We start from the raw sequence: 23,521 nt of genomic DNA, 5'->3' as shown, positions 1-23,521 counted from the left end.
TTCCTCTTTTTTTCTCTTTCGGCATTTTCCTGCGGTGGTCATCCTGCTCTAAATACCCCGCACGCCTTACTTCAGCCTTCCAAGAATTGCGTCAGGGAACCTCTGCATGTTCCCCTCCAATTGCGCAAGCCCGCAATCAAACCGCTTTGCCCGGTTACCCAGGGGGGCAAGCGTGGCCTAGACTGCCACGTCTTCCGCTGCCTGTGAAGGAATGCGCAAGACTGGAGAGGCGAGGGAATTTCCTGCGCCGCACGCATGGCGCCTGGTATTTAAACGTGGGCATGACATTACATACGTAAATCCTCAGGCGTAAAGGCATGCGGCAAAGGAAGCGCTTTACTGCCCGAAAACCCGTTCCTCCGGACACTTGCCCGCACAAGTTATCGCGCATAGCGCGTACAAATTATTAACTTTTTTATTCCAATGCTACTTCGCGGCTAAAATGTAGACAACTTCTTTTTTACTGCGGCTCTCGAAATGCATACTTTGCTCGAGTAGTATCGCAGTCGGACCATTCAGCTCGATCTTTTAAACCCTTTTGTTGATTTTTCCTTTCCCTTCAAAAGTTGCGCTAATGTTCATTCAGCGGTGCCAAGAAGGTGTCGTGCCGGTCTCGTCTCATAAGCTTTGTGTCTCCAAAAAACTAAGTGGGCCCATGTAGTGCCTCCGTCAAGGAGGGACTAATTATGATTCTGTCACAGATCATATCGAACTATCGGAGACCCCGTAGAATATCTGGTACGGGTCCCAATTGGACTTATTTTTTGGAAATGTGGCGGAGTGCTTGAAGGTTGCTTCACTTACGCCACCGGTTGGCCCGGTATTGCACTGCCCCCGGGATCGGCCTGGGTCATTATACCGCGCGTCTTTTCTATCCTGTCTTTCTATCCCATCTTTCAACTTTCCTACTATCTGCACGTGTTAGCGATTGTGGCTCGGCTAGAGCCAGTGAGCAGGCCTGTGCACTTTCCTTTTCTTTCTTCCTGGCAACAACAGACAGACAGACACAGATCAATACATCAAAGGCCCCGTTAAAGGATTACTGCATGAGGCGTGGATTATTTATAGCATCATTTGTTTAACCGATCACCAGCAGATTATTGGATACGAGTGAAGCTCAACGTCCATGGCCATTCAAGTTCCGCGCTGATCCAAATGCTGCTTAGATGAAAATCTCACAGCACTGTTACTATAATTCATTATGCGTTATTACAGTGCAGCTTTTTTGGGTGATTTCAGCGACTGAATGAAGCATTTCAGTGGTTATTCATTTTTAATGCCGATTGTAGCCATTAAGCAACTTTCACAGCTAGATTTTGTCGACTTCGGCGCTGCGCTTCTAGTTTGGTTTGTTCGGTGCTTCAAAACGCTTTTCGGTACAAGCGTGTGTTTTGTTTCCGTTTGCTTTATTTCCTAAGTTTACATTTTTCTACGCAACATGAGGATATAAAAAATTTTAAGCCCTGGCCTCGGCCAGTTTATTAGCGGGGCCCTGCTTTGAAACACCTCCGTCGTTATTCACTTTCTACTAGAAAGCTCGCTTTCACCTATATATGATTGTAGCTTTTGGACGGAGTCTGGCAGCTTCGCATTCCAAATTCGACCGTGACCTCTCTTTGGCGGGGCGCTTTAAACTAGCTTTGAGGGGGGGGGGGGAATGGGGGGGGGGGGGGGGGGGCTGGAGTCTGCGGCGGTGGAAATGGGATCTTGAGAAGTTTTCGATTTGTCCACTCTGCGTTTTAGTTTTTTCACAGCTCATCGTCGAGTGCTCAGCAGGTCACCGTTTCGCTCTTAGAAATGGGTGTTAAAGTTTATAAGATTCAACACTTTCGCACCTGTATTGGCGTACTTATGCGTAACGCTATCAGAAGAGAAAAGGACTAATTTTTTATGTTATTTCTGCCTATGGTCGAGGTGTCCTGATTTGACCGTGCCAAGAATTGCAGAAACTGGTGAAAGCAGTTAAGTACATCACAGTAGACTTCTCTTTCAGTGTACAGAGTATGTAGAGGCCACTGGTCACGGCCACCGATGTCGATGAGGACAAAGACCACACTAAATCCTCGAAAGATTTCTTCTTTACGAAATGCATTTTCTTTTCAAAAACAGGCCAACATAGCCGATTCCGATCAAGGTTTTCCAGAATCCTGCCAGAAATTTCCGAAAGCAGGGAAAAGAGTTGTATGCGTCAGTGTGTAAAGTTCGTTGCCAAGAGCCCACACAAATAGAGTCAGTGTGGGGTAGTCAATACGCGTTTGTAACATATCAGTGAACTCGTTATTTATTTGCGCGCAAAAGCACATGAAGCTATAAAGCCAGGTGCATGGCGGCACAGTGCCCACAGGTGTTCAGGCAAAGGGCGTCGTTTCAGAAACCTTGTTATCTTGAAAGATTCACTCCGAAATGGTCGCGGGCACGATCAAAAAGATAATAAACGCCTGAGCCTGCGCCCCTCGCGCGCATGCTCGACACAAATCCATTTCTCCTTCCCTTGCAAAGCGGTCCCATACACGAGTCCAAGAAAATCAGAGTCCTCGGACTCTTCATACACAACCAGCGACGCTGCGACACAACGCTCGCCAAGCTCCGGCAGGTGGGGGACCTGGTGGGCCGCATGGTCCGCAGGCTTTCCAACAAGCGCGGTGGGTTACGATGCAAAGACGCCTTGCGGCTGGCGAACGCATTCGTGACCAGTCGAATCTTGTATTAGACTCCCTGCTTCCACCCGCGGAAACAGGAAGAGGATGCCCTTGAGTTCATCCTCCACAAAATCATGAAACGAGCGCTGGACTCCCGGTCTCTGCCTCTACCAGCCATCTAATGGCACTGGGCATGGTGACCACCTTCAGGGAGCTTCGGGAGGCCCACCTCAACAGCCAATACACTCGTCTCACAAAGACAGGGCCGGGTCGCCGCCTTCTAACCCGTCTTCACATCCAGAACACCCAATTTACAGGGGAGAGATGCCGCCTTCCCGTACAGTGGAGACGCGCCCTCCACGTGCGGCCTCTCCCCACGAACATGTCCAAAGAGGACCATAATGGCAGGCGCCTGGCGCGGGCGGAAGCCTTGCACCGTCATTTTGGGAGCAAACCAGGAGTATTCTACGTGGATGCCTCTGGCCCGGACCCCAGGGGATGGTACACGGCCGTGGTCGTCCACGAGGGCAAAACAGTAGACGGCCTTACTTTCAAGGGCCAATCAGCAATTCACGCAGAAGAGGTTGCCATCGCCCTGGTAGCCTCCGGCTCCTCCTCCAAATGCATAGTCACCGACTCGCGAGGGGCTTGCCGGAACGTCGAGCAGGGATGAGATACTCCCCTGGCTTATCGCATCTACCAGAATCTACTGGCTTATCGCATCTACTGCACACCGATCTCTCGTTTGGGCTCCAGGTCACCAAGGCCTCCGCGGAAACAAAGCAGCCGACGCCGCCGCCCGCGCGCTCTCTCTCCGGGCATTTCCCACGGGACCCGACGCTGGCCAGGACTCCGATTTCAATCCGGTTTAACCTTGTAAGGAAATATGCGATTATTACAAATGCGCGCATCAAACTCTTCACACCCCGTGCAAAGGGCTGGGGAAGGCCAACGAGCGGGTACTCCTGCGCCTGCTCACTAACATGATGTTGTGCCCGACAACTGTAAAACATTTCTATCCTCAATTCGACGGGCGGTGCTCACACTGTGGGGAGCTGTCTGACACCTACCACATGGTGTGGGCCTGCCAGCAGAACCCATCCCTACCACCTATCCCAAACTCCACCCGAGAGGACTGGGAGGCGACCCTGTCGGGCTGCTGCACCCTCGAGGCCCAAAGGGCCTTAACGCAGCGCGCCCGGGCGGCGGCAACCGCCAATGGGTTGCCTGGCTAGGCATCCCACCCAATGGTTGTAAGGACGTGACCCTTCAGGTCACGACCCCCAACACCTCTCTCTGTGATTAATAAATGTTTTCACCACCACCGCCTGTCACTCCGTTGTTTTCTTTCTCACCTCCTGAAAAGGCATCGTTAAGTACATGCTCGGAAATGAAACAAAAAATTCAAATAAAGATGAAACGTCCCCTTTAGGTGCAACGAGGTGTACGGGTTCAAGCTTACAAAGTAAATGAATAAACCAGAGAGGAATAGCCGATTTGAAGAGGAAAAAAATAAGCAGAAAGAAAATTAGGTGAAGAAAACTTAAAATCAAGGGAGGACCAAAACGAGGAAAGACAAGCTCTCAAATAAACAAGAAAGCCAGAGAGAAAATAGAAAGAAAGCCAAATAAGAGAGGAAAATGTAAGAAACAGGGGATAAAGGAGGACGGAAACGAAGAAAGTGACAACCAAAAGATGAAGGAAATAAATTTAGATAGATAGGGAAAAAAGAAGGAAATGAGAGTAAAAAAAGAAAGAAGAAAGAACGAAAGAAAGAAAGAAAGAAGGAAGGAAGGAAAGAAAGAAAGAAGGAAAGAAAGGAAGGAAGGAAGGAAGGAAGGAAGGAAGGAAGGAAGGAAGGAAGGAAGGAAGGAAGGAAGGAAGGAAGGAAGGAAGGAAGGAAGGAAGGAAGGAAGGAAGGAAGGAAGGAAGGAAGGAAGGAAGGAAGGAAGGAAGGAAGGAAGGAAGGAAGGAAGGAAGGAAGGAAGGAAATAAAGGGAATAGATAGAAAGAGAAGAAGAAGAAAGAAAGAAGGGAATAAAAGGAAACAGCGAAAAAGATGAAAGACCCTTTGTCGGTAGACCTACTGTGACGAAAGAGAATGCTACCTCTAATAATCTTTCAGTCAATATAACCGTCGGAGATAGAGCCGAGGAATACTCGGAACGAACGTGTTCGTGCGGTTTTTTTGGATAGTGGTTAAAAAATTCATTTTTTTAGTCGCCAATAGCAGCCACGAATAAGATCTCTAGAAACGTCACAATCAGCCAGTTGTTCTTGTAATTATTCATCACGTCATACAACGTTTGCCGAATTTCTGCAGGGCATTTAACACTACATGCACAATCAAACTTTAAAAAAAACGTATCCCTTTTTAAACTTTTCTGTTGGCTTTCACCGTGCCACCTGAAACATTGCATTGGAAAAGTAGTGTCGTCTACGCATTGTAAACAATCGGGTTAATGGGATCGCGAATTTTCCCATTAGACTCAAGCCCCTCTCCAGTGTTAATATTTATTACGCGTCCTTGTAACTGCAACCTCAGATGACTTAGAAGGGGCGGGCCGTTTTTCTTTCTTATTCCTTGTTTTTTGCCGAAGGCTGGTAAACGTATGAATCTATATTTCTCTTTAGTCTTTTTTAGGGTGGATGAAGAGTCGCGAAGTCCAGTCTTGATTGTCATGCAGGAGTGAAGTAAGCTTTTATTCTCGAAAGCCAAGCCCGAGAAGTTAACACCACCAAATCCCCCTATTCCCTCCCATCTCACTGCAAATTGGAGCTTGTTCTCACTGGAAAGTGCAAAGGAACAATTGCTATCAAGGAGAACTTCACTAATGGTTCGAGCACAGGTCAGGCTTCCTTTATTTTGGGCCCGTTATATGGTTGAGGCTGCAAAGGAACATTTACAGCCAAAACTGCATAACCGACGCGTGGTAAAATTCACTCTCGCAGCATGCCTCACACGTCACTCAGTCGGCGCCAGTCCCATGTCTATACTCTTCAGCGCTTTCGATTCGTCTCTTCAGAAGTCTCTTTCGCGTCTATGGCGTCAGCTTTTGTGCTGCTTCCCCATCTCAGACGTTATGTGTGCTACCTTCAGTTATGGTTATGGTGCTCGGCTTCTGACCCGAAAGGCGCAAGTTCGATGCTGCAGTCTCGTTTACTGTCCGATGTAAGTGGAAGTCAAAGAACCAAGGGTGGTCGAAATAATCCGCGGCCATCTACTACGTCGTCCCTCATAACCTATGTCACTTTGGGACGTTACGCGCCCTAAAAACAAACCAAACCTTGAGAACAGTAAGCACCGAACTGTGTAATCCGCGTATCTATTAGAATACTGTTGGTTTTGCGGTTATATTTGGATTCAAATACACACCTCCTACACGTGAGGCAGGTGCTCTACAGAATAACGGCCTGAGGGGCGAGTTGGTGCATGATGAAATGAACGGCTGCGCAAATCAGGACACAGACAAGAAAGAGACACCACATCTCTTTCTTGTCTGTGTTCTGATTTGAGCAGCCGTTCATTTCACCAGGTGCTCTACCAATGCGCCATAGCTCCATCGCCATTGCATCAAATCCGCCATCGCATAAAAAAATGTGGGAGGCCCGGGCAATCTTCAGTGCCCATTCGTTGCAGTGCTGCTCTGGAAAAACAAGAAGACTGCCTCTCAGGAAAGAACGCAGAAAAGACCAGACCTCACTTTTAAAACTGCCGTACTTAGAAAATCAGACAGCCTCAAGTCTCAAAATGGTGTGGACAACGACAGGTTGCCTGCTTCTGGATAAGGCACCTCAAATTCCTTGCAAAGTATCTCGGGCGTTTGTTTTTACTACGTTCTACATTAGGGGGAAGTGGGTTTCCACGCGCGTGTACTTCGACCCAGAAGAGCCCCATGCTGGGTTCAACACAACGCCAGAGCGTCAGGGCATGAAAGCAGCTGGCTTGATTCGTCAGAAAATCGGCCATAGCCCCTATTTTATCTTCGATACACTTATTTTGGTTACTGGTAACTGTTGGACTATCCCACACACCTACCCAGGCACGCCATTGACAGCGTGCTATGTGAATGCGATCTGTCCTCTCTCTGTCCAGTTTCATTTTCTTTATGCCTACTCTCATTGTGCGGTTCAGTCCCTCACTGTTAGAGAGATAGGTACTGCACCTTTCGTCTCATCATGGCTTATTTCGCTCGCTAGGGAGTACATCGATGCACAGATGACATTACTTTAAGAATTTAAACAAAGGTGGCAATGCCTACCACAATGACACAACCCGAAAGGGCGCAAACCTTCATCACGAACGGTCACCCTTCGTGTCTGTGTAGATTGCTTATGCGTATCCACATGTTGGGCGGCCGAAGTGCGGCCGCAGCGTGATGGGACTTGGTGATTCTAGACTGAGGAAACGTCTCGAAGGTCTTGCACTCTAATCGGGTTGGTGCCGGTCCAGAGAAGCTCTCGGCGCATCAGAACGGCGCCATTATGCAGCTGCATGAAAACGACAGAAACAAAGGCGTCTCTAAAAAAATGCGAAGAACAAAAGCGGGTGCACTTGGCTCTGACCGATTAAAGGAGTGCCGTTACCAATAACTGTGGACAATCCTGTAGAGTCTGCTTGGCCGATCGTGCAAAGCATTTCATTCTGATTTTTAACGGGCTATTAACGCGGCAACGAGAGAAGCAGCATCTCTTTTTTCCCCTCCTAGTCTATCCCTTGAACTTAGCCAAGAGTAGTCGCCGCATTAATGAAGCTAAAGCTTGGCATTCTTCATGGCTTCAATGAGCCTGTACTACTGGTGTGTGGAATGCGCTGGCAGTTTGGCGTTCCTCCAAAATTCACCAAATGCGCAGAACTGCCGCAGCCGCTGCATCCGTGCGCTGTTGTACGGTCCTACTCACTCAGCCGGTGGTACTGTTGAATTAAATATCGTTTCCTCAATCTGAAGTATCATTTTTGCCGCAAATATTAGAGCATATTTTTTTCTTTGATGGTTGCTAGGCATAACAGCAATTGTTTATACTGGCGCACATCAAACGCAGTTCTCGCAATCAAAGAACCAATTTACGAGCGCAAAAATTGTCCCAAATGTTGCCGTTGGCCTTCACCACCCCCATCACCTCCGGCTCATTTTATTCTGTATGAAAAGCAAAACCTACGAGCAATTTGGGTTCCCATTACGGCAACCATCACTGTCGTGCGCCTGAAGAACGTCTGTCTAGCTGCAGCTCCACATAAAGGACATGCACTGCGCACAGCTTGTTACTATCCACGGAACTTCTCTCCTACAGAACAAAGAACTTCACAGGGAAGCAATATGATTTAGACAAGGCTATCTAAGAGGCTGTCCATACTACCTGTTTATGAGACTCTGGCCCCCGTAGCCTACCCTCTGGGCTTCCTACGTCTAAATCTCCAAAAGGATGAAAGTGAAATCGGATTTCGACAGCAAATTAAACTTAGCATCTGTAGTTACAGAGAATCACTCACATGCCATTTTATTATTGCACGTACTGTACAAAACAAATTGCGCGTAGAAACAGGTGTCAGAACGACCTACATTCTTGAGCGCATTCATGGACTTCTAAGGCTCGAAACTCTGGCTATTTTAGAGGTACGCTTGAAGGTTACGAACCATCAGAGCGTTCGGACTTTATCACGCTGAGTTTATGCAAACACACCACCTGGTGGTCAGCAAAGAATTCATTCTTCCTCTGCTCTAATAGAATGAGGTTGGAGTGTTATTTAAACCAGGCACGTATTCGCAGAATTAGTTGCGTTGCTACAGCCCGCTGCGAATGCCAAGCGATGAAGAAAGCGCATGTTAGCGGCAAGTTGGCGACTTGCCGCAAATGGACACCAGTACGATCCACTTCGCGACCTCACCACGGATTCCAAACCGGACTTGGCATAGACAGAACAATACGATGCTTCAAACTTACGGGTGCTATGTCGGGATGGTTCTTTCTCAAGAGGGTGGCATGACCATAAGCTCTTCCGAAGACGAACGCTAATTCGAAGAGCGCACGAGGCGTACCTGGATACAAATTTTTCGACGTATTTTGAACGGCTGAACCCATCTATTTTGTCGAAAAGGAAAAGGAAGACTCGCTTTAAGTGCAATGACAGCGGCATCAGTCTCGATCTCCTGCGTGTGTTATACATTTCCCGTTGCATTTCGTTGTTCCTTTTTGTTTACTTCTTCCGTCCTTACCATTAATTTTAATTTCGTTCAGGAATTATTTACCTAAAAAACTCTCTGTGCCCCCCAACTCTTGGCCAACCCACCTATGTGGGCAACAACAACAACAGAGACTGCGGCACCTGGAGATGGGCTTGCCAAAAGCAAAATAAAGCCGGAAACCAACGCGGAACACGCTTAATAATTCATTTTGACGTACAAATCCGATCTCCACGTCGTTCTGGCAGCGGGTGTGGAGGTCATCTCGTGTAGAAATTATTGCCCGCTTGGTCGAACTCTCACATTCTAAAGAGGCAACCTGTGTTTTGCTTTCTTTGGCCAACGGGAATTCCCACAGGAAGTGTTTTGTAAAGCTTGTGAGGTAAATATCAACATTTTTTATGCAAGGAGCACGCTTTCTTAAAGTAAGTTGTACTAACGGTGGCAGCTAGGCTGTATTCTGTGACGTAATAAATACTTGGACGCTTGGGTGGTGGTAAAATGGTTTATGGTTTATGTGGGTTTAACGTCCAAAAGCGACTCAGGCTATGATTGAGACGCCGTAGTGAAGGTCTCCGGAAATTTCTACCTCCTGGGGTTCTTTAACGAGCACCGACATCACAAAGTACACGGGCCTCTAGAATTTCGCCTCCATCGAAATTCGACCGCCGCGGCCGGTGGTAAAATGAAAGAAGAACGGAGGCAGAGAGCAGGTGAAGAAGAAGAAAGAAGGGAGCGCTTGTTCACCGATCGATTGTGTCCTCCTTGGCAAGGTTTTCAGCTTCGGGTTAGCTCACCTTTCTCCTCCCGTATAATTACAGCTTGAGAGAGTGTTCTTGGCGTCGTTCTTTCCAGGCAGGACATCCCCGCGCTCCACGGACATGGCCAGCGGCACTGTTTCCCCTGGTTCCCCGGAGTACTTGACGGCGGTGGACCAGAATGAGGACAAGACCATGATGACGATGACGTCCTTGTCCGGGTTCATGCGATACCAGAAGACGCCTGGCGGGGGCGAGAGCACGGAGAGCACGTCCCAACATGCTGCACATTCAGCCGCTCCGGGGATGCCCGTCACAGCAGCCGTGGTCAGGACAGCGCTGATAGGCGTCTCGATCTACCAGTCCAAAGCGCTCAGGTATCCATATTGCCCGACACGCTGAACACTTTGCGCACATGCAGACAGGATTCGTTTGTTATGTAGCGTGCAGCTTGTCAGTAATTGTAAGTCGTGTGACCTGCAGAGGTCGGTATGTTCTGGTTCTGATTTATTTTTCGTGTCTTGACTAATACCCGCAGGCACTTGAGGTTATTTTATTAAACGGAGGTTGTGTACGTCGTAACTAACCTCACATTAACGGCTGTACTACACGAGATCCCTTTCGCTTAACCATCGGCTAACACAGAAGGACTGAAGAGACTCGAACTTATCGGATGTCTCTGTTCACGCTCCAAAAATAAGTAAGCTCCTTTTGAGTGCCTAATACAAAGCATAAATAAATGCCATTTTAGCGTTAGGTTCCCGCTCAGAGGTGAACCTGGCGCCTTGGGCGGAGTGAGCAAAAAATCGCCAGAGCAGGTGGCCTGCCTTCGACATAGATCACCTGACCTTGTGACGTCCTCACAACCTGCCCACCTGGTTGCAAACAAGCTCTCGACCTTGGCAGGTGGCAGATAATTAATGATTGGGCGCGGGAGATGCCTAGAAAAGAGCGACCTTTCTCCTTCAAGCCTCACCGGTGGATGTGTTCGAAACAGCCACCTTCCGGGCGGTGGCGCATCGCTTAGCCTGTGCACCACGGCGCCAAGAGTGGTACGAGGACTACCCGCGATCTTTGAATGTAAATTAGAGAATTAGCAGAACTCCATATACGGTCGTGTAGGCAGAGCCTAAGAGAAAGAGTGGGAGTACTTGCGTGGAGGGATTTCCATGACGTAGTGAATGGAACACTTTAGCGCAAGTATAAGAGGTAAGCAGCAAACGTGAATAGCTAAGTGAACATGTTTGTAGTACGTGACCTCTTACACAGATTTTGTTTTAAACGCAAGAAATTCAGTAACTCACACATATCGCACAGGCGCTGTATTGCTGCTTTGCCGACCTCGTTTTGTGCTCGTTGCAATAGTTATTAGCGGGTAAATAACTAGCCCAAACTAAGATATTGCACCTGGTTTATCAAACACCGGACCCTGAGTCAAGCAGTGTTTCCATAGAAGCAGAGTATGTTTATCTTGTTTTCTTTGTTAGTCTGCGTCTATCTATCTGACTAAGACTGACTCTGTAACTTGTCTTAAAACAAAATATCGCTCTTATAAAGAAATTCGTACCTTCTGATTCTAATATAGGCTGTGCCATGTAACACGATATAACGGGAATCATATTTTTATCTCCAAAAAGGATTATCATGTATGGAGTTTGTGAACTAAAACGCGAAGGAGAAGGTCGTCAGAGTAGCAATGAAGCATATGCTGAAAGCGACGGCTGGATGCGGCCGCTTATCTTTTCTTCATTTCTTTCAAAATATCCTCTCAAATGTTTTGGACCGACCCAAAGAAAAAACTCAGATGGCTGCTCCGTAAAATCTTCTCCACTTAAAACGCAATCAATTAAAGCCATAGATCGCATATCATATCCTGAGTGCAGCTTTGAAACATTAAGCTCCATATACCACATACCGCCACACCACGTGAGAAAGAATGTGGAACAATCGGACAAGACGATAATTTTATATTTCGTGTTTCCTTATTTGCTGCCACACCAACCATTATGAATCATCTATTCGCCCGAGCGGCTACCCTCGTGAATGTGAAACGAATTGAATTTACCTTTAACTGCTTGACCTCATTGTTTTTATTACTACTGCCATCCTTCCCATGAATTAATTTGGTTTTTAAGGAAACCGATCGGTTGTGCAAGGTCAATTATATCCGCCTCGGTAGCACGGGAACACGCATTTATTTAAGGCCGGCGATCTTCATATTTACCCTTACATCCAGTTCACTCCTTGACCTTGCCTTCAGCGCTCAGCACAAACGCACGTACAACTCCTGCCAAAAGCCTACCGACGTTTATGCTGCACCACTAAAATAAGTATCAGCATCAACATGAACTGAGCATGTAGAATTAAAAACTCGCTTTTGACTATTTAAAACCTTTGCAGCAATTATAGAACACCAAAGACCACTAAATACTATTCTGTTCTCATTAAAAATAGATTCATTGGTTCGTTCTGATTATGTTGCTGTTTGTTCACCAACAAAAACTAAGTCAAACTCAATTCAAGCTTACGATGTCAAGACCTATAATGACTCCGTAATCCACGTTTGGAAGTAAATGGGGATGGCCTAGCCACAGGTATATGCGAGAAATTACCTGCCAAGACGGCTACTCAGCTTGCTAGCGAAAACAGCCGGTAGTGATAACACCTGTGTTTCATTTCCTTTTTTGCCATTTTATAGCCAATGAAAGCTCTGTTTTCAGTGGATCTATCGATACGGGCCAACATTTGTTAAGCTCATCTGAGTTAATCTTCTCCCACCCACACCCTCCCTCTCTCCCATAGACAATGCGTGTGCGTCGCACTCCTGTTCCTCATTCTGCTCATCCTGTGGCTGATCCTGCGGATGGCCAACTCCGGCCCTTCCAGCACACAGGCGGCTACCACCACCACCACGATTTCGGTCGACATCTACGACCCCATCACGGAGGCCACAGAGAAGCCCGATGGCGTCAACAGGACGATGCTCCTGTACGACATCGACGCCCTGTCCCTGCTCAACGACATGACGGTGCCCAACCACGTGCTGGACATTGACTCATTCTCCGAAGCCGCGCGATGATTTCTTGTACCTTCCGTTTAAGATAACGTGCCTTCGTTACTATTACAATCACACAAATTTTCTGCGCAGGAGAAGTCTTCCCAATTATTTTGTGCGCCCAGGCATGCCAGAAATTCAGAGGAAGGAAGGTAGCGTCTTAATTGTTACTTTTATACCGTTGATAAAAGAACCCTGTTTGTACTCCGGAAAGCAGATGTAGGAGGAGGAGGAAAAAAATTTATTTGAGGCCAGTGAAAAAGACCCTTTCCTCACCTAAGGCGTGGTGTTTATCTGCCGAGTCTTAGAGAAGCTACGCACTCCAAGAAGCGGGGGGGGGGGGGGGGGGGGGGGGGGTAAATAAGGTGAGGTAATGGCAGCCTTACATAAGTGAAGAATGTGTTCGGTATCTGACCTCATCCCCAGACAGTTGGGACACGCGATCTGAAGTCGCACAGCATTACTAAGGTAAGGAGAGAGTTAGTTTTAACCCTTCGAAGGACGTGTGCTTGTTCCTTGTTCAGTGTCGATTGGGGCTGGTGTAAGATTGGGCTGTTTTGCGTGGTCTTGTTTGTAGTGCCCACCTATTCACTCTGTGCGTTTCGGCGCCTTCCGGCGAAAGTTGATTTGGTAAGGGGATTTAGGCCGCCCGGATGTTGATTTCTCGGGCCGCTTGATGAACCTAAACATTTCCCTCTATCCCAGGGTGACCATGTATCGAACGCAAAGTGGCTGCAATGTTTGGATTAAGCTATGAAATTCTTTTAGTGTGTCATGTAGGCGAGTTACCAGTAGTAGGCGTTATATGTGTCTAATCGCATTGTTGGCGTCGGTACCCATGTTTATATTAGTGATCGAATATTTATTGAGTACAGAGGCTTCTTGTACGGAGTGTATTATCGCGTGAGTTTCTAGCGTTTCTGTTGGGAGACGTGAATAATGACCCAGCTGTGCGGGTGATCTGTGTTGTCTGTCCAAGTACATGCATTATTATTAAGGCTCTTAAGCGTTCTGCTATTACCAGCGAAAATTCACAACGTCTTTGACAGCCAGTCGATGACTGAAAAGACTGAAATGCCCCGGGTGGCGCCCCCCGTGGTGCGCCGTTCTCTTGCTTCGGGCGGCTTCAAATTTGTGGGCGCGCTTTCCCAGATCCTGATTTTATTGTCTTATGCTGTCGGCACCACGAGCTCGAGCGTCAAGATCCGCTCACCGCTGACATTTTCGCTCCACTTCATGAGCGCGCGTCTGAGATCTTAAGGTAGTCGCCGATTAATTGCGCTGGCCTCCTCGGTGACTTTCGCGATGTAGTTCCGAGTGCTTCAGCCAGCTCATTATTTCTGTCATCGTAGCGAGCATTTAGTGACTGCGTGTGCACGTACCACGAGCCATGTACTTATTTACATGCAGTCCGTCCTCCTTGTTCCATTTTGGTGTGTGCGTGTGCCTGCGTGCGTGCATGCCTGCATGCCTCTTCATTTTGCATTCTCATTTATTTTCTTACGAAGGCAACGCAATCTCAGCTGGCCGGAAATAAAATAACAGCCGCCTCCAATATAGGGGAGTTAAATGGCGCTACCGCTGACAATCTATCGGTATTTCCACCAGTAATTAAAACTAACTTTCGAATCTGTAGAAAGGTTACCACCTTATTTTATTAATGCCAAGGATTTTATGGAACAGCGACACAATTGTACAAATAACGCTCACAATTCTGAGCACCTTGACCCTCGACCTTGTGCTCAATGCACTAGAATCTAAGACTCAATAGCCGACTTGAAACTCAATTTTCGCTTAAAACAGCAGCCAACGAGGGAGAGCACACATCTATAGGAGACACAACACGAGGCCCGTGTCGTGTATCCTTGTTTTGTGCTGTCCCTCGTTGGGTTCTGTTTTAAGTGCACTATGAACGAACTAGCTCAGACCTAGATTAAAATTCAGACCATCACTACTGCGCAAGAACCATCTTGATGCGAACAAGGTTATGTGCTGTCCCGAGCGTGATAACATGCATCGCGCATCAGTACTGTGGCCGTACCATACGCTTTCACAAACCACAAGTGCAGTGATGGGAACGAACGCACCACGCTTTCGCGTTACGTCTTGCTCCGTGTCTTGCTGCGACAAAACCGGTGCAAAGGAGATATCCGGTTCGGAGAGACAATGGCTTGGAACAATGTGATATACTAGCAACATTTACATACAAACAAGCTTCACGTACAAACCTTTCATAGTTTGTGTTCCGCATACTATTCCTATGTAGCTATACGACTCCAAAGGGGAACTTTATTCGCATGTATTTACTTATATGAATTGCTGAGGCAGCAAATGGCCAAACCGTGACTATCGCAACACTAAATCCTACAGTAAACATCTAAATCATGCGTTTGTTATTTCGCTTCGTCTGTACCCGGTCACTACAACCTTGGCGACCAATTTTCATTGAAAATTTATGCCTGCCGGAAGATTTGCCTTGAATGCATTAGTGTCAAAGCTTAATCACAAGTTCGACGACACAACGCTCCTCTAACTGAAGGCCGTTTATTTAAGAGAGCCGCTGTCAAAAACGGAAGCAAAACATTGTTTGCGGGCGTCAACCGAGGTAACGTGCCTTGCGTCCCTTTGCCATCTTATCCTTAGAACGCGATTAGAACATTCATAACTGCTCCGGCTAGGGGTTCGAAGCGCTGCACGAGCGAGAGATGATAGTGCGGCACCCACCACCACGACCGAGCATACACAGAGCTATGCCACAGTGCCGACGTTCAAACCCAGCTCAAGGTCTATGCGCCAAGTGATGGCCTCGTGGGGGAAGTATGTGATCGCTATTTGAATGAATACCGGACATTTCAGCTAATACTCAATTGGAACTAATTAGATACAGAATTTGTCAAATATACGGTTATTTATTTTTGTCTGTGTGTGTGTGAGTGGGGGGGTGGGGGGCTTTTGGAGGGGGGGAGCTAGCTTTTCTTGTGCTGTGGCGGACATCCAGAGCCGAGCAGGTTGAAAAAATTCAAAAAGGTAAACCTAATTGTTCTTCAGCTAAACGCATGTTTGTATTTGGAGATTTTTATCTTCGCAATAGTTTCATTAATTTACCTCTTGATTTTATCTTCACATGTAATGTAAGTTCTCGCAATTTCAAAACAGGATCCGAATCAACACTTTGGCTCAATAAATTCTGGCTGTGTCGCGCATGCAGCCAACCGAAGGAGTACACGTCATTCGGAGGCGCATCTATCACGTGATCGCTCCAATATCTATCCGCAACCGCTCTGGAGAGCTAGTGCAGCCAGCAGCAGCCAGAGTTCTGCAAGAAAGGCGGCGTGACGCGTCCGCCATCAAGTTTTACAACTTATCAAAATTGATACGGCTATTATTAACGACCATCCAAAAAATCTCTAGTTCCAACCACATGCCTCTCTCTAGTAGTTAAACGCTAATGGTTACGTTTCAGCCACCCAGCCTGTTAACTTGAATAACCCGTTTTCGCACATCAAACAGCAGTGGCACACTATGCCATTAGGACGATTTTATAACTGATTAAACGCATACAGTTTCAACTACAGCTGAAAATCTTGGTTGAAGCACTCGGTGTATACGGTCAGCTGGGCACCGCGTTTCAGTACACGTCGCTCGATATGGTGACTACGCAGTTCCGGGAGGTATGACGAAGCACGCGAGCGAAAGCAGCCTTCGCACAACGAGAAGCGTTATATCAATTCTTCATGCGGTCACACCAGTTGATGCACGCCACGAGCCATTACGGTGTAAGGGGATCGGTAGTCAACGCCCCCTTCAGGGTAGGCGCAGCGTCTCCGGAGATTCCTGGCCGCGACAACGGCGACCCCACTGTGATTGTTTACCTATGGCACTGCATATGTTGAGCACGATGCCGCGCCTTGCGTGGCAAATAGGTTCTTGCCGAAGAGAATATCAAGAAAACAAAAGGTAAGTCGCAGTCTATATGCATTGTTGGAAAGCTGCACGCTGGATGCGCATAAAACCAGCACGCTAGTGTAGCGAGGACTCAAAATAAACTCCTTTATTTTATTGCTTTCTTATATTCTAGTGAATCTGTTTCCTGCCCTTGAAAAACGAATTGTCAGTGTAGATTAGAATTCGCACGAGGGTGGAATTCATTCTAGCTATCGGCTCGCGCGTCAACAAATATGTATATACACGAAGACTCTGCACTTCCAGTGGCAATCCGTTGCAATTCTTTCGTTTCTGTGAACGGCTGCAGACTGAGCTTCATTGCCGCTCTCAATCTTTCGTCTTGAGAAAATGCGACCTACTTCTACGCACCTTCGGTGCGGGCAGAGATCATGCTGCATTCTTTGTCCAGGATAGTTCGGGCCTGCAGCGCCGAGGAAGAGTTTTTGTTGTCTGACCTTTTACTGGATGGCATTAGTACCCGGTATCTTCCTTTTTTACTGGATCAGCATGAATGTTCCTCCCGTTTGAGGGTCTTTTCAATTTCTATTTTTGTTACTAAAATAAAGTGAGCACTTCTTGCGTGTGGGATATCGCTAATTCATAAAGCATAATATCTTGCTTTCGCTTTTATTCTTAATATATCAGCGCGTCAGTCACCTGCGCACTTTTCGCAGTTTGGAACTTATAATTTCAGTGTTATTCCCAAGTACGCCCCGATTCGTAGCCACGTGCGCAGAAGAAGACGAAGGCACCACCAAGCGCCGACGTCCACAGCCGCTGAGGTCGTCCGCTTGTAACCTCGCCAGGTCTTCCCTGGTCTCTCCTCCCAATCCCGTCCTTCATCGCTCCCCTTCCAGCTCCCCCGCTGTCTCTGTGCAGTTCCTCGCGCGTCCAAGAGTCATAGTGTGAGCATGGGTGACTCGGGAACGGACGAGGACGAGTTCCGGGACGCGGAGACCTCGTTCACGTCGGCGCAGTCACAGTCGTCGGGCAGTGACAAAGGCGACCGACTAATGACCCTCATGAACGTCACGTTGTTCAACGCTTCGCTTATCGAGCAGGCCAAAACGGAGCCCAGGGTCAACGAAGCTGGTGGGGGTCGGCAGCAGGCGCAAAACCCTGGCGTCAACATCATTACCGTGCCCATGACGACCACCCTGATCAGGGTCACGCTTCTCGGATTCGCGCTGTACCAGTCCAAGTTCCTCAGGTGAGTTATGTTCATTGCTCCTTAAGAGCAGACTGCGACCGCTTGTCCTCCCGAGGTACTCTTTCTTTGAAATATCAAAGTTTATTAGAGACATATGCACCCTCCCACAGCCTCTTGAGCTATTTCGTACACGGGCCGTGAAATGCGCTTCGTCGCATACGCAGTTTCGGTATCATTAAGGTTCACTAGGGAAGTTATAGTGCTCTGCTGAGGGTACTGTTTGAGCGCTGTAATCGTCATACGGGCGGGACCACTGCGGCGCGGGCGAACCTTGCCGTCGTCTCCTTTACACACTTTGATATGCTTCTTTATATTTTTGTTAACTTGAAATCACGCTTTTCTCGTTCCAAATTTAAGACCATGAAATCGGGAAATGTTGTTCTCTGTTATACAACTGGTAGGAGTTGAGCTGTAGGAATTAATGAAGAAGAAAATGCATGCAAGGCACCAAAACTTCAAAACGGCTTACGTTCAGCTGGCAAAAACATGCTTTAGCCATTCTGAAATGGAGCATGACGTTTTAAATATGTCTACGAGCTCGCATAGTCCTACAAGGCTTGCAGGCAACACTGCATCCCAAATAAAACATCAAAAGCAAAGCTTCAAAGATGGATTCATCTAGAAAGAGGAATGTCAGTGGACGAATCTGACGCATGGAAACCCGCGTTTCGGTAGCATGTCTACCAGGAAGGAAATTTCAGAGGGCGCCAAGCTACCATTCATGGGTGCTTTATTTTATTCGTCATAAGCGAAGTCCCCGTAGCAATATTAAATGACTAGAGGTTTCAACATTGTCCTGTGTCTTTACTTCAATATCTTTCTTATATTTTTGTGTCAGTTTTGGCTGTTTGAAATGTACAGGTAGGGTTCTTCAGCGACTACGAGAGCAAATATAGGCTCCTATCTAGGCAATTATTTAGGGATGTCTTAACACAGAGATGCCTTAACGGTGAAAGCGCGTGAGGCTTCCCTCGCCCTTGTTCACTTTGGGCTTGCAAGAAACCCATATACCTGCCCTCTGACTACCGCTGAGTATATTGAATTACTTTTTAACCTGATATGCATTTATCGTTGAAGTATACCTAGAACCGTAGAAAACATAAAGGAGCACTGAGCATTTGTGAAGATTTCTGTTCGTATGTTGTATACCTAGTCGGGGTTTCTAGAAGAAAACATTCCAGACGTGCTTTCGAGCTTTCATCTTTTAAGGAAACGTACAAGGAAAGCCACCTGTAGACTCTGGCGACGTTTTCGTGATATAATAAATCGAATGATATCGTTTTCTTGATTGCATTGTTATGCTATTTGAAATTTCAGTAATTTATTTAGCCTATCAAATACGTGCAAGCCTATCAAGTACGGCTTTCATTTAAGGAAATTCTGTCTACAATTCTTTCACGTGCGTGCACGTAATGACATCATAGAGGTCTCGCAAATGGCCCTTGATGCTCGGGAAATACAAAAGTCCCCCATCAAGACGCATCTTTCGCTGAGTGAAATGTATCTAAACGGGCACATAAGAGGTAACAAATGTATACTGGAGAAATTAATTTCTCATTTCTCAATTCAAACTGAGAGTGAAGTTTCTGCAGTTTAGACGCGAGTGTGCTTGAGGCAAATGTAGCTCTCTCTGCATTTTACAGACATTGGTACCGGAACAGTTCATTGACCGATGAGATGAAGGATACTGGCAATGGCGACGGCAACTATTTGTATATTGTTGCTGTATGTTAGAAATTTGCCCTATATTGGTCAGAGTCACTTGTGTATCCCAGTCCTCCTCAATTGCTACTGGTCGATGTACTGCTGAGCATAATTGCGCTACTTCATTTCTTTTACTCTCTATATGATTTTGACGTTCGAAAATCGGACAATGAGCTTATCAGGCCCCGAATTATTATGGTGTATACTTGATGAAGCCCAGCTTTTACGACTTTCGCCGTGGACGCTTTTATGCTCAATGCATTCGGGACCTGTGGGAACCCGGTAAAAATGACTTGTTTTTTTTTTTGCTTTGTATACTCTCGACCTTTCTTTCTTCTCGACAAATAGGAATACAGCTATGATTTAAATATGTTCGATTCACTAGAGTCGATTACATCTCAAAAACAAAGGGGGAATTCTCCTAAAAGAACTTCTGTCAACCAACAACGTTGATTGATTTTCATTACGTTGCGGTTATTCCTCTGTCACGCTATCATAACAAAGGATTAACCACGGATAAATCATGCGCGACAGGAGATTAGGTGTAGATTAGCCGCGATGTCATGAAAATCCGGAGACGCCATTGGCTAGACGGCATCCTTTGAGGAGCACTTGACGCCTCGCTCTCGGGTGGTAACCAACGGTAGATGCAAATTTTTGCAGTGCTTCGCACGCAACCTCAAGTTACAACCATACTGGCGCACTCGTCCTTGTATGTACAGTCATGTTGACGGCTATTATATGCTCTAGAAAAAAAGACATAGGCAAAGCAGAGTGGTCTGTCAAAATATAATGTGCAGAAAACTAAAGTAACGTTCAAAACTCTCGGAGGGGAACTGCTGTTTACGATTGACAGCGAGGAGCTGAAAGTGGTAAGGCAAGACGTCTGCTTAGCGCAGATAGAGACCGCAGAAACAGACTACGAGAGTGAAATAAGTAAGAATGAGATTGGGGTGTAGATTTGGCAGGTACTCTCAAATAATGAATGGCAATTTATCAATATCCCTGTGGGAAATAGTATGTATCACCTGAATCTTATCGGAACTCACCTATTGGGAGAAATGTGGAGGCTAATGAAAACTGTTCAACTTAAATTGAGAACAGCGCAGCGAGCTATGAAAAGGAAAATGATAGGTGTAACTTTAAGGGACAGCAAGACAGCACAGTGGGTCAGGGAACGAATGCGGGTTACGGGAAACGCATTAGACTCCAAGAGATGGGAAGCTTAGCAAGGGGCGAAAGGAGGTTAGGTGTACGGATGAGATTAATTTATTATATTTATTATTTATTCCAAGATACTGCAGGCCGATGTGGCCCAAGCAAAAGGTTCATACAACTTGAAAATCACTCCTTTATTTAGAGATGAAGTTTCCAGGGATAAAGCGGCTGCTGTTGGCCCAGGACAGGGGACATGGGAGAGGTATGAGAGAGGCCTGTGTCCAGCAGTGGGGTAGCAAAACTGTTGATGATGACGATTGCCCCAGATGTTTCATGTCATGAAAGAATCAACACTCAATGCCAAGGTAAATCTAATTAGTGTGATAGGCATCTTTCTTGTACTACTGTCCTATGTATAGTGTGCGCGAGTCGCACGCATCCATTAGTATAAAAAAGCCCACACTCGTTCGGTGAAGTTTAATGCGCGTACGTTGAAAAAACGTCCGTTCGTTCATCCATCTAAGGCCTTGGTTTACTGGTGGCAAAGTGGAAAGAGTGAAACCTTCTTCTCCACTTTCATAGCTGAGGGGAAGGGAGAAAGAAGGTGAATGATAGAGGGTGGGAGGCGATGGGAGCGAGTGGCCAAGTGGCTAGATTGAAATCCCTCTCTTTGCGCATAAGGGGAGCAGCTGTTTGGAGAGATATCGGAATCTACGCCATACGGTATAGCCCTTGGCAAAAATCAAAATTAGCGCTCAAGCGTAAAGGACCCGTGACGCATAAAAGCAGGGGTCTGCGTAGCCGGCGGCGTGGCCGTAAAGTTAGGACTAGTTCATTACAACAAGCTCCAATAGATGGCGCCAGCCACAACAGCGGCTCATTGGAAATCCCTGACCCTCGGGTTGCGAGTCAGACACGCTACCGCTACGCCACGTAGACACGTTCGTTTGTCTTTCTTAAAGCAGGGCTTTATATGTATGTCCTGTGGTCTTTCACATAATGATTGAGAACAATGTCCGTGTTTGCATGGGCAAGAGGTACCGCTGGCGCGTCATAACCTTAAAGGCGGAGCATTAAGTGTCCCCCCAATCTTTTTGTCTCGGCTTTGCAGTCTTGAATTTTGTTCGCACGAAAGACGCATTTATTGCTCAAAATCAACAACTTAGAGCGCCAACAGGTTCAAACTCATAATGTCAACTCTGGAAATGACTCCGTCTCAACTGCTTGAAACGGAATAGCGGAGTAGTCTAGCCTCAGGTGTCCGTGGTGAACATTGTTCTTGACGCCATCGTGTTGCTTGTAAAAACGGCATGTGCCGGTGATACCTGGATTTCACTTTAACGCGACAGCATTAAAGACCTCATTTTCCAGAAAGTCCGCTGTCGGCGTTGTCGGCGCCAGTGATGTCAATGAAAAACCACGAGCATGGCTCTGTCACGTGGGCCACCTACATCACGTGACCTTGCGACGTCATCACAACCCACCCACCGGATAGAGAGCAAACTGCTCACCATGGCAGGTGGCGGTTAAATTAATGATTCTCACTCGGGAAAAGCAAACCTTGGTCGCACAAGGCCTACCGGTGGGAGCACCTGCCATCGCAGAACAGTAGCACGTCGCTGAACCGCTCCACCACTGCGCCAGGAATTGGATTAGGGCTCCCAGGGACCATTGTAAAGTAGAGAATGACTTACTGCTTATATGGTTATTAACCCATTACGCTATCACGTCATACCGTTGAGGCGGAGCTTAAGTGTCCGCTCCAATTTCTTGGCCTTCTATTACAGCTTATAAAAGTTCCTTTTTCAGAGAATGTGATTTTTGTCATTAGAACCCGGTTATCTTTTGATACCGAACAACTTCAATTTTCCGTTAGTGCTCTCGAAATAACAGGTAAAACATTGCGCAATTCACATTGCTGCGCTGGGCAACATTGCACTTTTTTTCACACAGTGATGGGCTGATGTGAGAATTTCCGGGGTAAGTGGCACTGCCATCGACGTCACTGTCGTATGCCTTAACTTAAAGCCCTCAAGCCGTTAGCGGATGGTAAGTCATAACGTCATCGAGCTGAAAGAGGGCGATAAGGGCCTTGTACGCCATGCGCTCCTAGAGCCAGTTACTATGCGCGCCGGGTATTTGGCGCCATCTACTGTGTTATGACCCAGGCTCACACGTGGGAGCGGCTGATATCGTGCAGCCATTAGAATGCAGCCGTTGCAGCCGGAGTTGAAAAGGTGACATTGTGGCACTCCAGTATCATAGCCACTGAGCCATGCCGGCATTTGTTACTCTGTGTTAGCAGGACGTCGCAAGCGATCATAAGAGTCAGTTCTAATCATTAATTGCGTCCATGTTTTTTTTTCTCTCTCCGTTTGTTCACAGAATGTTCGCGTGCCTGGTGTTCTTGGGCGTGTTCCTGCTCAGCGTGTGGCTGCTCACCCGGCAGGCGGACGTTGAGAGCACGAGCGCGACGCCAACCGCGCGTGCCACGACCACGTTCGCCCCCTTCGAGCCTTCGGATACCCCCCCTGATGCAGCCAACAAAACGTTACTGCTCGTGGACATCGACGCCCTTTCGCTCATCGGCGACATGACCGTGTCCAACCATGTCCTCGACATTGACTCATTCCCCGACTAAGTGACAAAGTAAAGTGCGCAATTATTTTTGGCTTACGAAACTTTGCACCTTCAGAAGTAAGATTCAACTGTCAGATCTAATCAGTATGTGTCTAAATGATGTGCTCTTTCACGTGATCTTGCAGTTTAGGGATAAGCGTTATGAGAATCCGCGCAGTTTATGTGGATACCGGCACTAGTCCTGAAAAACACACAGGGAGTGACGAGACGTTTCCTGTTTTGTTTCGCGC

At 47.1% G+C, this 23,521-nt stretch overlaps 2 protein-coding genes across 2 annotated transcripts; both read left to right on the top strand.

Moving 5' to 3' along the window:
- The first annotated feature begins 9,689 nt into the window (after nt 1-9,689).
- On the top strand, nt 9,690-12,695 carry LOC144123511 (uncharacterized). The gene is made up of 2 exons (XM_077656326.1): nt 9,690-9,956; nt 12,382-12,695. Exons 1-2 carry the CDS (start codon nt 9,703-9,705, stop codon nt 12,656-12,658), a joined length of 531 nt encoding a protein of 176 aa, XP_077512452.1. The 5' UTR covers nt 9,690-9,702; the 3' UTR covers nt 12,659-12,695.
- A 4,657-nt stretch (nt 12,696-17,352) lies between these two features.
- LOC144124285 (uncharacterized) lies at nt 17,353-23,292 on the top strand. Its single transcript, XM_077656922.1, has 2 exons — nt 17,353-17,789; nt 23,037-23,292. Exons 1-2 carry the CDS (start codon nt 17,491-17,493, stop codon nt 23,290-23,292), a joined length of 555 nt encoding a protein of 184 aa, XP_077513048.1. The 5' UTR covers nt 17,353-17,490.
- Nucleotides 23,293-23,521: the final 229 nt, after the last annotated feature.

The sequence above is a fragment of the Amblyomma americanum genome, chromosome 3 (genome assembly GCF_052857255.1).
Source record: "Amblyomma americanum isolate KBUSLIRL-KWMA chromosome 3, ASM5285725v1, whole genome shotgun sequence".
NCBI lineage: Eukaryota > Metazoa > Arthropoda > Arachnida > Ixodida > Ixodidae > Amblyomma > Amblyomma americanum.
The sequence above is the reverse complement of the archived record's forward strand: the minus strand, read 5'-3'. Positions and strand labels throughout refer to the sequence as shown.

Excerpts from the sequence above, each read along its gene's own strand:
- LOC144124285 (XM_077656922.1), top strand. The coding sequence starts at position 17,491 with ATGGGTGACTCGGGAACGGACGAGGACGAGTTCCGGGACGCGGAGACC. Across the intron at positions 17,790-23,036 it reads TACCAGTCCAAGTTCCTCAG|AATGTTCGCGTGCCTGGTGT; the intron begins GTGAGTTATGTT and ends GTTTGTTCACAG.
- LOC144123511 (XM_077656326.1), top strand. The coding sequence starts at position 9,703 with ATGGCCAGCGGCACTGTTTCCCCTGGTTCCCCGGAGTACTTGACGGCG. Across the intron at positions 9,957-12,381 it reads TACCAGTCCAAAGCGCTCAG|ACAATGCGTGTGCGTCGCAC; the intron begins GTATCCATATTG and ends TCTCTCCCATAG.